The sequence below is a fragment of the Lepidochelys kempii genome, chromosome 12 (assembly GCF_965140285.1).
Source record: "Lepidochelys kempii isolate rLepKem1 chromosome 12, rLepKem1.hap1, whole genome shotgun sequence".
NCBI classification, from domain to species: Eukaryota; Metazoa; Chordata; order Testudines; family Cheloniidae; genus Lepidochelys; species Lepidochelys kempii.
Window position 1 is genome coordinate 26,577,666 of NC_136391.1, and position 14,141 is coordinate 26,591,806.

The following is a 14,141-nucleotide window of genomic DNA, read 5'->3' on the forward strand; positions in this document are numbered from 1 at the left end:
CAAGACTACAGTCCACTTCTGTCAGGCTCCTTGATTCCTGGGCAGGGGGACTACACCAATTTTACTATGGATGGGGGGAAGAAGCAGGATTTGCTGTCAGGAGCAGAAGCTGAGCCTGCAGTCATGGCTGCAGAGTGACTATTTTGGTTAAGGATTTGGTGGTTCATGAGTTAATGCTTATTCAACCTTCATCCTCTTCATGGAGTCACAGAGCACAGCTGGCAGCCCTGTAGTCAATGACAACACAGCCTGAAGCCAGCTGTGCTGCTGCTCTGTATATGTGGGGACTCAAGTGGAGCACTGAGGCAATGGTTCCTTGAATGTCTATTCAAGGATATGTAGGATAAGGGGCAGGATATTCTGCAGAATTTTCTCCATAGCTTTGTGTGTGTGTGTGGCCTTGCCCTTTGCTGGCTCCATTTTCAGGCATCGGGGGACAAAGCCACAGAATTTCTGAATTGTCCCTTCATGTTTTTGAAGGTAATTCTTTTAAGGGCAAGTTTTCAAAACCTGCAAAGCTCAAGATGAGGCAATCAAAATCTTGTTTTGTTAAATCAGGCCTGTCTGCCTGCCTTTATCCTGTGCATGCATTTATCCTGATTTAACACCCATCACTTTCACCTTTTGACTTGCATTCATAAGCTGAATAATTTCATCTGCAAACTAGGTGCACAACTGCACATATATCTTTGCTTGCTTTTAAATTACTTCTTCCAAGGGGGTCATTGGAAAGTGAAGAAGGCAGTGACTTGAGGGGAGGAGAGCTAGCTTGGAAGACTGTCCTGCTTGCTTAGTTATGTGAACAACTTTGGCCCATGTTCACCAAACTATCAAGAGCGTGGGGCTGAGGTTCATGACTGCAGACTGAACGGAAACTATTTAAAGTTATTTATAGAGCTGGTTAGAATTTGTCCCCTCATTTCTATCCAACTTCTTCAGTAAGGTTTTTTTGACTTTTTATTGAAAAACCAAAAGCTTTCTGCTTTTCAGATAGTAAACTTTTTTAATTGAAAACTTGAAACTTTGGGCAGAAAGCAAATACTTTGTGGAAAATCTTTCATTTGACAGAAAAATAGGTTTTAGAAATCCTTCCATTTTAGACACTTTTTTTTATCAGCCCTGTTAATGTGCAATCAAGTCAAATGCTTCACCCAGTCATAGTCCCAAATTTTAATCTAATCTGAGCTCTTGACCACCAAACTATTGGTTATTCTGGAGGTCAGGGGGCTGGCTCTCCTGTTCTAGTTTTTGACCAGAAATTGCATTCTGGACCTGAACTTTCCCAATGAAAGTTTTTTGGATATGATAAACCAATATTTTCTCTCATGCAACAAAATTTTCATCAAGATATTTTTTGGATGTTAAGAGGTAGTCAAGGCTCCTCTCACTCCCACCCATCTGCTCAGGAGGACAAATTGCAACCCCGTGGAAGTTGCACCATGCAGAAGCATTAGACTGGCCATAGTCTGAATTTCTGGTTTGGCCATGTCTAATTACACAAGTTAGGTACAGAAGAGTTTTACAATTCCCATTCCAACACTATCCTAATTAAAAACAATTACCAGGCATAGTCTGGCTGAACCCTGCTCTGTGCATGATCCTTTGTGCAAAGGTGGGAGGAGAAACAAAGTTGGCTTAAAGACAGAGCAGCACCAGGGCTGCTCTAAAATATGCTGACTCCTTCAGCCCCATTGCACTAGGACCCTTCTGCTTGCCTAGATTCCAGGGGCACACAAGGTACTTTGGACATGCTCTTTTGTAGACCAGCTAACAATTGCTCTGTGCAAGGGGTTGACAAGAGAATGGGGAAGAAACCTGCGTTGTCACTATCTGTGCTGTACTTGTTATATGGATATACAGAGGACTTCTGTCTCTAGGGCTGCCAGTCTGGCAACTTTCACAAGTACGAAGTTCTATTCAAAAGCTATTGACTGGAATTTTATCCTCTGCCATTAGAAAATGGTTTATCTCAAGCATGAATTTCAGTAGTCATCACAGCATGGGCATCTGATTTGTGTGGCCAGGAATTTTGATTCCTTCTACACTGCTGTAACACTTTTTGCTGTAACTTTGGGATCAAGGCCTACCAGTATACATTTCTTCTGGAGTGGTGGAGTCTGGAGGGGAATATGAAGGAATCCTGCTGGGGGAGGGAGTAGGAAAGTCTTTGGGGGAGAATATCAAGGAATGTGGGGATGAGGAATGGATGGAAAATATGTACATTATGACAGGGACCCCAAAGGTTTAACAGATCTGGATCATATAGGTAGACTAGTGCTATGTACTTGAACTGTGAATCTCCTGCAGAGTTAGCCAAATGCAAAAGATTAGTTAAAAAATGACTAAACAGTACGTACTTGAACACAGAAGCAAGTACATGTTAGTTAGTGGCCACAGGTTTCTCATGACACTGGATAGTTTTTTTATGATCAGTCCTGTTTTCTTAAGCAGACATTTAGTAGCTTTAATAAGGTGAGCTTTTGTAGTTGTCCATATATTTTGGAAGCCTGTCCCCCTTTTTTTTAAAAAAAATCTGTTATTGTTTGGGTGATGGTGGTTGACAATATCAGCAATGTTCAGACAATATCTGCTGGTCTCAAATTTGCTTTAGAGCCCTAGTCTGGCATGTTTTTGCTAGTTCAGGTTCAGAGCCAAACTGAAGTTACAGCAAATACCTAATTAAACTCTGAAAGTCCACCACTTTGATCTCTAGATTTGGCAAGTAATCAGCTTTAAGGGTCAAATTCTGCTCTCTGTTGCAGCAGGGCCCAATCCTGCAAACATTAACAAGAACAATTCTTACTACTGCAGGCTCACTGTTCAGGGTAGCATGCTCGAAGGTTCGTAGTGTTTCCAGGCCCTAAATTTGGAGTAACTCCACTGACTATGGTGTTTCTCTGCAGTTGCACCTATGAAACTGAGCAGAATTTGCCCATTGTCTCAAACTTCAGACCTAAACTAACTTTTCCATAACAAAAATATTAAAAACTGGACCTTCATGGTAAGAAGAAATCAATCTATTTACATTATTTCCGCAATACTTCCTCTGTGGGGGAAAAAGTTTGTCTTAGTCTTCACTTTTCTTTGCTTCGTAAGGTCCTGATCCAGCATCAGGACCTGTGAGCATGGACTTCTGAATTCATCTGGATTCCCACTGAAGTCTGTGCTAGATTTAGGGCCTTAAAGTTTAAATTCCCTATTAAGTTTTTTTCATGCAATGTCTACCAAAAAAATTCAAAACAAAATGAACATCCTGAATTCTGATAAATTTCAATTCAGTTTATAGACTACTTTTCCTCCTAACTGTCAAAAATGTTGTGGAATTTCTGAAACCATGGGCAGCTTAATGTCCACCTAGCCAGATTGCAAATCAGTTTTGTCAGGAAAGGGCTTATGTTTTGTTGTGGCTGAAGATCTTAAATAACAGGAAAGAAGGCAAATATATCTAAAGATTTGAGACTTTAAAAGTAACAATTTTACAGGCTTTATTCTTAAGCAAATCTCCCCGACTTCAATGAGTTGTTTGTGCCTGAGGTAAGGATTGCAGGATTTGACCTTTAAATAAATGGGACCTTTTAAATAATGGCACAGTTCTGTTAGCTTTCTGCCTAAAAACAATGTTTGCTCTTTACTGGACTGATATCTTGTCTTCTAGAAGACTTTAAATATAATATTTGTATAACTGTACATGACTGAAAGCATGCCATGAAAGCAGTTTTAAAAAAAAGATTACTTACAGAGATGGGAATAATTGCTGCCTATTCCAATGTGGATGGAGCTTCCAGAGATGAGAGGAAGATGTAAGAAAAGAACTAAAGAGGGAAATAAAGAGTCCTTAATAGCAGTTTTGTTTCAGAGCCAGATGTCATTTGATGACACAGGTTGTTGCTAAAGTGCACCCACTCTCTAGTGACAGAGCTGTATATTTCAGACACTGAATCTACAACAGATGCAGTATGAATGTGTAAATAAACTGAGTTGTTGCTTTGAATTTGCTAGGAATCAGTCTATTTTAGGAAGTGTTGTTATAAAAGACTTCAGTGCCTCAAGGATTCCAAAAAGTCATGTTTAGACAAGTGTCATGCAAATAGGCTAATTATTACTGTTAAGCATTTTGTCAATTACTGCAATGGGCACCTTCTCTGGCAAGGCAAAGTAGTGCTTTCCCAACTTGCTTATATAAACTAGTTCTATGGTAAACTGGGGCTGGAATAGTAAAATGTATCCTGGGCTTTATACAAAATTTCCCAATATTGTAAATATTAAACTTGCCCTGTAAAGACTTAAATTTAAATAAAATAAAAGTGTACACTTTATATGCAATAAAATCCCCACAAACAAAGTAGCCTAAATTATAAAAGATGTCTTTTGAGAAAGACACTGCATTATCTATATTGTTATATATAAAATAAGAATTACTAGATTTATTTAGATAAACTTTTGCAGATGAAATTATATTTATATTAAGTATCTCTACCCCTCTATACTGCAGTGATAGTTATAAAACAGTTCGAGAGGGCTAGCAGCTAAATATTTCTAATCATGCCCTCTTAGCTAGTAAGTAAAGAGCAGAACCACCCCAATCCGCATTTCTCAGTAAAGGCGCACAGCCCCTTAAACAAACGGAGCAGTGACCGACTGGTTTTTCGCCTGGGCTTCTACCAGATCTCAAAGTTTCCCCTATCACACCTCCCCGCTGGGGCCGTACCCCAATGATGGGTGAGTGGCAGGAGCCCCAGCGCTTATTCCTCCCTCTCCCCGTTGGCCGAAGAAAGCCCCAGCCCTGCCCGCCCCGGGCCCCGCTCTGCCGGTCGCACTGTGCCCTGGCGGGGCCGTGCTGGTCCCTGGTGCAGCCCGGGGGCGTGGGGCTGCGCGCAGATGGGGTTTTACCCCGTGGGCGGCGATGTCTCTGCAGGGCGGTGCCCCCCACGCGGTGGAGGGCTGGGGCAGCCCCCGGGCACAGCGCCCCCCATCCCTTACCCGAGCACACACAGGCGGCCGCGCTCTCCATACACCTCGGCGACCGCTCGCGGGGCTCCCAGGCGGCTCATGGGCGGCGGCGCGGCGGCGGGGGAAGAGGCGAGCGCGGCTCCCAGGCGCTGACGCTGCCCGCCGCCTTCTCCTCGGGTCTGGCGGGCAGGAGCAGCAGCAGGCGGCCGGGCGGGGACCCGGCGCCCATGGAGTCTGTGGGCGGGCGGCGAGTGACCTCAGCCCAGCAGGGGCCAGCAGGCGGCGGCGGCGCGTCCCTCCCAATGGCCGGGGGCCATCGCTGTCAGGGGGCGGTGCCAGCTGCGCGGGGGCGCTCGCTGCCCGCCCGCTGCCCGCCCGCTCGCGGAGCCGCTGTCCTGCCGGGCGGCGGAGCGGGGGTCCCGCACACGGCCAAGGCAGCCGCTGCTGCGCGGGGCGCGGGCGAGCCGCGCGGCGGAGGGGGCGGCCAGATAACCCCGCGCAGCGCTCGCCCTCCGGGAAGGGCGCACCGTACCGGAGGCGGCCAGCGGCGGTGACTTGCCCAGCGCCAGGCGGGGCGTGCAGCAGCGAAAGGTGCTGGTCCGGCACCCGGCCCTGCGCTGGGCATCCTCCAGCTAATCCTCAAAGGCACCGGGGAGGCTGAGCGCCTTTCGGAGTTTGGCTCCGTGATTTTGGGTCCCGATAGCCTCCTCCAGCACCAGGGTTTGCTTTTTGTTCCCTCCCCCCAATGCTGATGAAACCCAGCCTTGGGCTAGGGGTTACTTTGGGAACTGTCTGCTGGGGGGGCATCACTTCGCTCTCCGTTTCCCTTTTCGCTTCCCTCCTGCTCTCGCTGTCACTTTGGGGGAGGGGGTAGTGAGGAGAGGATTGAAAAGGTTCTGCTTTGTTTGTAAATCCGATGTCATTTTCTTGCTCTGGTAAGGTGCTCCAGGCATGGTCAACCTATGGAAATCGTTGCCAGGGGATGTAACTTGTGAAAGCCAAAGGTGTAACTGGGTTAAAAAAAAGAACTAGCGAAATTCATGGAGGATAGATCCATTAATAGATGTTAGCCAAGATAGTCGGAGTGCAACCCCATGTTCCAGGTGTCCCTAAACCACCAACTGCCAGAAGCTGTGGCGGGACAACACAGGATGGGTCACTTGATAATTGCTCTTTTCTGTTGCTCTAGGTTTCTTTTTATCTAAGTGACCAATGATATATAAAGCTTTGTTGAACTTCAGTATGTCTCCTGGCCTTTGGAAATATGTTGTTCTCTATCATTGCTGATTTGCCTTGGTGACACTGTACATTTTGTGTAATTCCCAGAAATACTCGCTGTGAGATGCTGAATAGCTTCAACTCCCTGATTTCCATAGGTGTTGAAGTCTGTTAGCTGTTAGCATCACACAGGACAGGGCCCTCTGAAAACAATACTGTCTCTTCTGTATAGTGTTTATACAGTGCCTAGCATTGTCAACAAATACCCCCACCCTAAAATTCACCCCTGAAAAGTCAGTTGCTAACTTGTAACATCTTCCTCAGGCTATGCTGTCTAGAGAGTTGCATCCAATCTTGGTAGAACAGGTGCCTTTTATGAGCACAAGTCATAATTTGTTATGTCTACACTCCAGCTGGGAGTGTGTCTCTGAGGCTAGATAGACAAACACAGGCTAACTCCGTTCTAGCAGTGTAGACATTGCAGCACAAGTTAGCCACCCAAGTACAAGCTTACCTGACCCCCCGGTTCCCAACTCAGGTTGCTAGCCCATGTCGCAGTGTTCACACTGTGATTTTTAGTGCACTCATTCAAGTGGACTTTCAGTGTGTGTGTGTCTCAAGCAGAGCTAGTGCATATTTTATCTACTTGGGCTGGGATGCATGCTCCCAGCTGCCGTGTTTACAAATCCAAAGTGTCTTTCATCCAGATATATCGCAAAGTGTTTCACAAATTATATGCCGTATATAGGAACTGCTTCACCTAGCAATAAAATATAGCTACTTCAGGGGCAAAAATGAGTAGTTGTTTAACAGTACCCTAAACTGCTGTAGTGTGTTAATGTGTAAGATATTAAGAATATTTTATCCACTTTAAACTCCAAGAGCAACTCTGGGTAGGTGGACTTTATGCCAATTTTGGTGATGTACCCCTATTAACCAGGACATCAGCATTAGTGCTTTATCTTACAGAAAATGCTAACCCTAGCCAAGATTATTCAAAAGTATGAGACACACATTTAGGCTTCTCAATCCACATTAGGCATTTAAATAAACTGCCAGATTTTTTAAAGTGCTGAGTATGCAGCTGCTCCCCTTGACTTCAGAGGGAAACTGCTTGGTGCTAAGTACTTCTGAAAAACAAATTGCTTAGCCTCAGGGCTCTGTCTTTGAAAATCTTTGGCCCCATCTGTAATGAGAGCTGTGGATGCTCAGTGCTTCTGAGAAACAAATCAGTGTTGTTTAGATGTGTCAGTTTAGGTGCCCAAGTTTGCTAAATTTCATCTAAGTCATTGGAACTGTGGAGTTCCTGCTCCCCTGGTCTGCAGTCCACTGTCGCTTAGAGGAATTAATAGGTTTGAGTGAAGGAGAAGCTGTAGAAAATGTTGATGTAGGACAGTTCCTTATTGAGCTGAATACTTAAATCTGAACATCTCTTTATGACAGGTTTCAGAGTAACAGCCGTGTTAGTCTGTATTCGCAAAAAGAAAAGGAGTACTTGTGGCACCTTAGAGACTAACCAATTTATTTGAGCATGCTCAAATAAATTGGTTAGTCTCTAAGGTGCCACAAGTACTCCTTATCTCTTTATGAAAGACCCTTCCCATTTGGCAGCATATACTGTGACTTAGCACAGCTTTTCTAGGTCAGCCCATATAATATATAATATGACCCAATAAAATCTACTGTAGCATTTTCACAGTACACACATAACTTTCCTGCCAGTCAGTAACACTGACACGGTGCACACATTAAATGCATATATAGATTTTGCTTATGGCTTCTGACCTCTTAATGATTAAGGAGATCGTACAGTACGTTCTCTCCCACATTCCATTGTGTGTGTTTTTTCTGGGTCAGTCATGCACCTGAATGAAACCAGCACATACTGCTGAGTTCAGGTCAGAATCTTATTTGCACACTTGGTGCAATAAAGCAGCAATAATGTGCATCTCCTGGGCTATACTATAGGAACATTTATATTTAATCAAATTCATATTTTTGGTTTTGACAAAGCAGACTTTTAATTATAAAGAGAATCCCACAGAAGATGAATGAATCACACTCCGAGATCAGTTTGCTGTGTTGAACACTAAGTTTTCATGCAGAGAGCAAGTGCAAGGACAAAAATATTGAGTTTCAGCTATCAAGGTTTGTTCATATTCAGACTAGCTTGTCTTGCTAATATCACAAAACAAGGAGCATCTGTATTTCAAAAGTGTCTTTACCTTGTGATTTACATACTGTATCTCCATGTTATTTTCCTTCAGTCATGCCAGAATGTGTTTTTTCTTAATATTTTGAAATGTGGGTCTTGACAGACTGTTGGAAACTCAGATACATTCACATTCGGATCACCATGATGGATGGAACTGTGAAGGGGTGACATTTGCTGTGACTATTTCTCCTTGTACTAATAATGGACATTCAGTGAGTAGCCCTTGCTGAAGACAGATAATTTTATTCCTGGATGATCTTATATTTTTCTTCTATCCAGGGACAACTTTGTGGTTAAGCCACACAACTAGTACAGATTATAGAATTGACAGGGATCTTCAACCACATTACCACCTTCTGCAACTAAGAATTTCCTTTAGATTGCTGTGTGCTCAATTGAAGCTGAAGAGTGGTAGTAATGTGGTGACTCAGATGGGTGCATTTTGAAATGGCTGTCCATTTTTTGGTAAGATAAAATTAATATTTTAACCATATCTCTAATTGACTAACACACCCCAGACATCTCTTAAACATTTTAAAAGTTAACATTTAAATAAATTGCATCACATCATACTGTTATGGAAAAGGGTGGTAATGAAATGTATGTTATTGACTTGTTGGGACATAGTATGGGCCTTAGCTAAAACACTTCACCATATCAAATGTGAGCATGGTTGTTTGGGAGGACGTGGGACTGACTTCTCTGGATGGAGAATCCCAGGCCTTGTCTAGAATATGACCATAGATTTAGCACCAGCGAATCTCCGGCAGAGATAGCAGATACAGGCACTTTGGCCATCGTGTCATCTACCCGTCTTTTAAGCCTAGTCTAAACTAGCATTCCTTTCCAAGCTAGCACAGGTGCACCTATGCTAGGTTAACAGTGGAAGAATGCTCCCATGTAGAGCAGCTCCAGACAATCTGGCTCCAGTAGGCATGGATTAAAGTTGTACCTGTCTGAGAACTTCCATTGTGTTTCAGAGCCTGACAAAGACAGGGTGGGGGACAGGATTAACACATGCCCACCTGGACTAAACTAACCCCTGCTCAGTACTGAGGAAAGGCACCTTGAAGTGAGAGAAGATGTGGCTTTGGACAAGGGTTCCCAAGTCAAGGTGCAGGGACCAGAAATACAGGACAACATATAGGTATAAAGAGACTGGTGTACACTGGGGGGGATTGATCTAAGTTATGCAACTTCAACTACGTGAATAATGTAGCTGAAGTCGACGTACTTAGACCTACTCGCCGTGGTGTCTTCACTACGGTGAGTCAACTTTTGCTGCTCCCCCGTCGACTCTGCCTGTGCCTCTCGTGGCGCTGGAGTACAGTAGTCCACGGGAGAGTGCTCGGGGGTCGATTTATCGCGTCTAGTCTAGATGCAATAAATAGACCCTCCGCCCCCCCCGCCCCCCCGCCTGGATCAATAACTGCTCGCTGATCCTGGTGGTGGGTAGTATAGACGTACCCTGAGATATTTTTGACTAAGAACTGTGTGTCTTAGGCCTTGTCTGCATTAAGGTTTCAGCAATGGGCTGTCTTGCAACTGTGGTTTAGCTGAACTGGTGTTGACTATGGTGTCACAGGGTTGCTGGTCCCTGTAGATCGGCTAAGCCCAGCTCCCCTGGACCAGGGGCAGGTGAGCCCTATCCAGCCAATTAAAGAGGGCTGGGCTGGGCTGTGACTAGGCAGTTGTAGGAGACTGACTGACTGACACACGCCCCAGGCTGTGCCCTAGGGAGGAAAGACCCATCCTAGAGCAGAGCCAGCTCCTGTGGTGGCTCTCTGGAGCATGGGGCCAGAGGCTCAGGGAAGCAGCCCTGTGGCTATTGCTCTAGGAAGGGAGCTGTGCTGACAGAAACTGGGAAGCTGCCAGGAGCAGGAGTGCCAGAGACCCTTGGAGGGAGTGGCCCTGATGCTGAGCAAGGAGTTTTTTCTGTTTGCTAACCTCTTAAAAAAATAAACTGGGTGTAGCATGCTTTGGAGCCAGGGGGAAATATAACCTGGAGACACAGTGAGATTCCAGCCCACTCCTAGAATAAGGGGGAAGATTGAGGGGGAGATCCGCCTATTAGTGACATAGCAGCAGCAGATCCAGGCCCTGCTAACACAATCAATGGTAATGCAGATCAACAACAGCAGGAGACCCAGTTTCTCATGCAACAGAGGTGGCAAGAAGTGCACTCCAAACAGAAGTGGATGAAGAAGCAGGCTGAACCACATCCGAACACAGTTGGTGATAGGACTGGGGGCCAGTTGGCTCTAGGCCTGGTGTAGCTCAGACAGGAGGATGACCCTTAAGCCTTCCGCCAAACATTTCAAGATGGCAAAGGCAGTGGACTTGGAGGAGTTGACTTGGATAGCCTGCATGGGCGAGTTGCTGGTAGCTAACTGAGTGGTAAGTGATGAGCAGGTGAACTCCTATCTGAAGGCAGCCATCTTGGATCGATTAGAGTTGACTCCTGAGGTCTGTAGACTCAAGTTTCGGGTAGAACCATTCCCACAAGGGACAGGACCATGGATAGTGGTCCAGAAATTGTGACTTTGTGATTCAAGCTGTGCTTGAAGACTAGCTCAGTGAATAAAGTCCTGTATCAGGTCATCTTGTAGTAGTTTCTGAAGGTTCTACCTCAGGGGATGCAGAGCTGGGTTAGGCCTCAGTGTGGGAAGGAGCAAAGCAAGCTGAAGCCTGCTTTGAGGCTGAAGGAGATGAGCAGCTGGGGCGGTATGGTAAATTGACGAGAGCTCACCAGGGGATGATCCCAGGAAGCTTTCCAGAGGGAAAGACCTTGAGTGGCCAAAGCACAGGGGGCGCACAGGACCTACAAGGGACCTGAGTAGCCCTACAGACTAGTGGAAGTACTCTTAGAAGGGGACCACATGGTTTGCTTCAGGTGTGGCCAGTCTGAGCATGTTAAAAGAAATTGCCCAGTTATTGATTACTTAAGCTGTTACTACAGTGGGACCAAGTGGTGGGAGCCCACTCTAAAAGTAATGGGGAGACTACAGTGTGTAGAAGCATTTAGGGTGGGGAAAATAGTAGCTAAGAGACTTGTAGACTTGGGTTGTGGGTGCACTCTGTTTCGGGAAGATGAGGCGAGAGTATGTAGCCTGGATTAACACCTCCCAGCACATGTCTTCTGTATCCATGATGAGACCTGCATCTACCCTACTGCAGAAGATGAGCTGGAGAGTTCAACTGTGTGTTGGGTGGTCAAGGGCCTGCCTTGGCCCAATAGCTCAAGGGAGAGATTATGTGGGTTTCTCAGCCCTTGTATAACCAGGGGCTAGGACGGCAGGGTAGGGGGATCCGGGGCTGACTAGGAAAGTAAGTAAGAGGGCTAGAGGCTGGAGTAAGGATAGGAAAGGGAGACAGAGAGGGAGATCGCAACCTTTCCAGAGGACTGAGGGATCAACTTAGAAAGTGCCAACAAGAGTTGGACAATACAAACATCTCACGGGGAGGAAACAGTCAACCAAGTGGTCAGATTAGAACAAGAGTTAGCCTAGGGTCATGTGGGGGCCTGAAGGGCAGAGGAAACAAAGCTTGGACCTGCAGGAATAATTTTCCTACGCCCAGATAAAGAAAACTGAACAGGGTACCATACTGACCCAGACTGAGTCCCAGGCCAGCAGAAGGAGTCCTGGGCTTGGTGGGACATCATGGGTACCCAAATGAAATCTTAAACCCTGCAGCATGCTGTGGGGACCCACACAGAATCCTGAATTCAACAGCGTACCATGGAAATATAGGCTGAACTATCCATTAAACAAGCTAGCTGGGGACTCAGATAGGACCTCTCCAACAAGTAGAGTCCCAAATAGGGGGACAGGATGGGAAACAGGACTTCAGTTCCAGGAAAGAGACAGGAGGGGAGTCATAAAACAAGTCCATGCTAAGAACCCACAAGCTTACAGAATGACTGGAGTCAACAGAAAGTGAATTACAGAGCCTCAAGTTTGAGAGAGAACAACTTGCAGAATCTTGCAGATTTCCTTTTCCATCCAAGAATATTAAAGGAACTGGCACATGTATGCAAAGTCTTGGAACAAATTTTGAAAGAGAAAGCAGTTGAGAACATAGAGGTGAACAGTAATTGGGATAAAATATTACATGGTTTTACACAAAGTAGATCGTACCACACCTCTTCTTTGAGGAGAAGATTGGTTTTCTGTTTGTTTGTTTCTTTAGACAAAGGGAATGCAGTAAATCTAATCTACCTGTGTCATAAATATAAAGGGAAGGGTAAACCCCTTTGAAATCCCTCCTGGCCAGGGGAAAGCTCCTCTCACCTGTAAAGGGTTAAGAAGCTAAAGGTAACCTCGCTGGCACCTGACCAAAATGACCAATGAGGAGACAAGATACTTTCAAAAGCTGGGAGGAGGGAGAGAAACAAAGGGTTTGTGTGTCTGTCTGTAGTCGTCTTGGCCAGGGACAGAACAGGAATGGAGCCTTAGAACTTTTAGTAAGTAATCTAGCTAGGTATGTGTTAGATTATGATTTCTTTAAATGGCTGAGAAAAGAATTGTGCTGAATAGAATAACTATTTCTGTCTGTGTATCTTTTTTGTAACTTAAGGTTTTGCCTAGAGGGGTTCTCTATGTTTTTGAATCTAATTACCCTGTAAGATATCTACCATCCTGATTTTACAGGGGGGATTTCTTTATTTCTATTTACTTCTATTTTTTATTAAAAGTCTTCTTGTAAAACACTGAATGCTTTTTCATTGTTCTCAGATCCAAGGGTTTGGGTCTGTGGTCACCTATGCAAATTGGTGAGGCTTTTTATCCAACATTTCCCAGGAAAGGGGGAGTGCAAGTGTTGGGAGGATTGTTCATTGTTCTTAAGATCCAAGGGTCTGGGTCTGTAGTCACCTAGGCGAATTGGTGAGGCTTTTTACCAAACCTTGTCCAGGAAGTAGGGTGCAAGGTTTTGGGAAGTATTTTGGGGGGAAGGACGCGTCCAAACAGCTCTTCCCCAGTAACCAGTATTAGTTTGGTGGTGGTAGCGGCCATTCCAAGGATAACGGGGGTAATATTTTGTACCTTGGGGAAGTTTTGACCTAAGCTGGTAAAGATAAGCTTAGGAGGTTTTTCATGCAGGTCCCCACATCTGTACCCTAGAGTTCAGAGTGGGGGAGGAACCTTGACATGGTGGCACAGTGGTGGGATTAACCTGAAATCATTTTGAGATCCAGTTGAGATTTTTTGAACTAGAAATACAGATTTTAAAAAGGAATTTTTAGGAAGTCCAGAAGGCAGCTTTGAAACTGAAAGCAGCTTGGTTTCTCTCTGCTTTGTGGCCAAGCAGAGACAAAAGGGGATTATCTTGTGAATTGCAGGTTTCATTTGCCTGGAGGCAGGGTACTTAACTCCTGCAGGGAAATTCACAGTCTTCCAACCCAGAGGTTTGTTTTTTTTTTCTTTTCTTCCTAAAAGTAAATAGGGGGTGTGTGCTCTACCCATTTGCCTGGAGACAAAAGTGGCAGGGTTTTTTTTAGGATTTTGATTTTTTTTTTGTTTTACAAGGAGCACAGGTTTGAAAAGAAATTTTTTTTTTTTCTTCGTTGGGCTGGGTAAGCAGGTTTCCAAGTAGTTGGAGGTTTTTTGCTTTAATTTGGGCCCAGAGCAGAGACAAGGGAATTGTCTTTTTCTGTAGGCTGACAATCACTATCAGAGAATAGGTATTCTATTCCAGCACAGCAAAATTTTACAGCCAAGTTTTGTTTGTTTATTTCTAAACCTCAGGTGTAAAGTTA

General features: G+C 44.9%; 1 protein-coding gene and 1 long non-coding RNA gene across 2 annotated transcripts in view; one reads left to right on the forward strand and one right to left on the reverse strand.

The window, feature by feature from the left end:
- The window catches only part of BEAN1 (brain expressed associated with NEDD4 1), a 119,311-nt gene extending 114,080 nt beyond the window's left edge, over window positions 1–5,231 (reverse strand). The window contains 2 exon segments of the mRNA XM_073307956.2: window positions 3,738–3,812; window positions 4,981–5,231. Coding sequence (XP_073164057.2) covers window positions 3,738–3,812; window positions 4,981–5,011 — 106 coding nt within the window. The 5' untranslated portion in view covers window positions 5,012–5,231.
- A 131-nt stretch (window positions 5,232–5,362) lies between these two features.
- The window catches only part of LOC140896331 (uncharacterized), a 504,982-nt gene continuing 496,203 nt past the window's right edge, over window positions 5,363–14,141 (forward strand). Inside the window, exon 1 of the long non-coding RNA XR_012154520.2 lies at window positions 5,363–5,541. This is a non-coding gene — a long non-coding RNA (uncharacterized LOC140896331). The remainder of the gene's footprint in view (window positions 5,542–14,141) is intronic.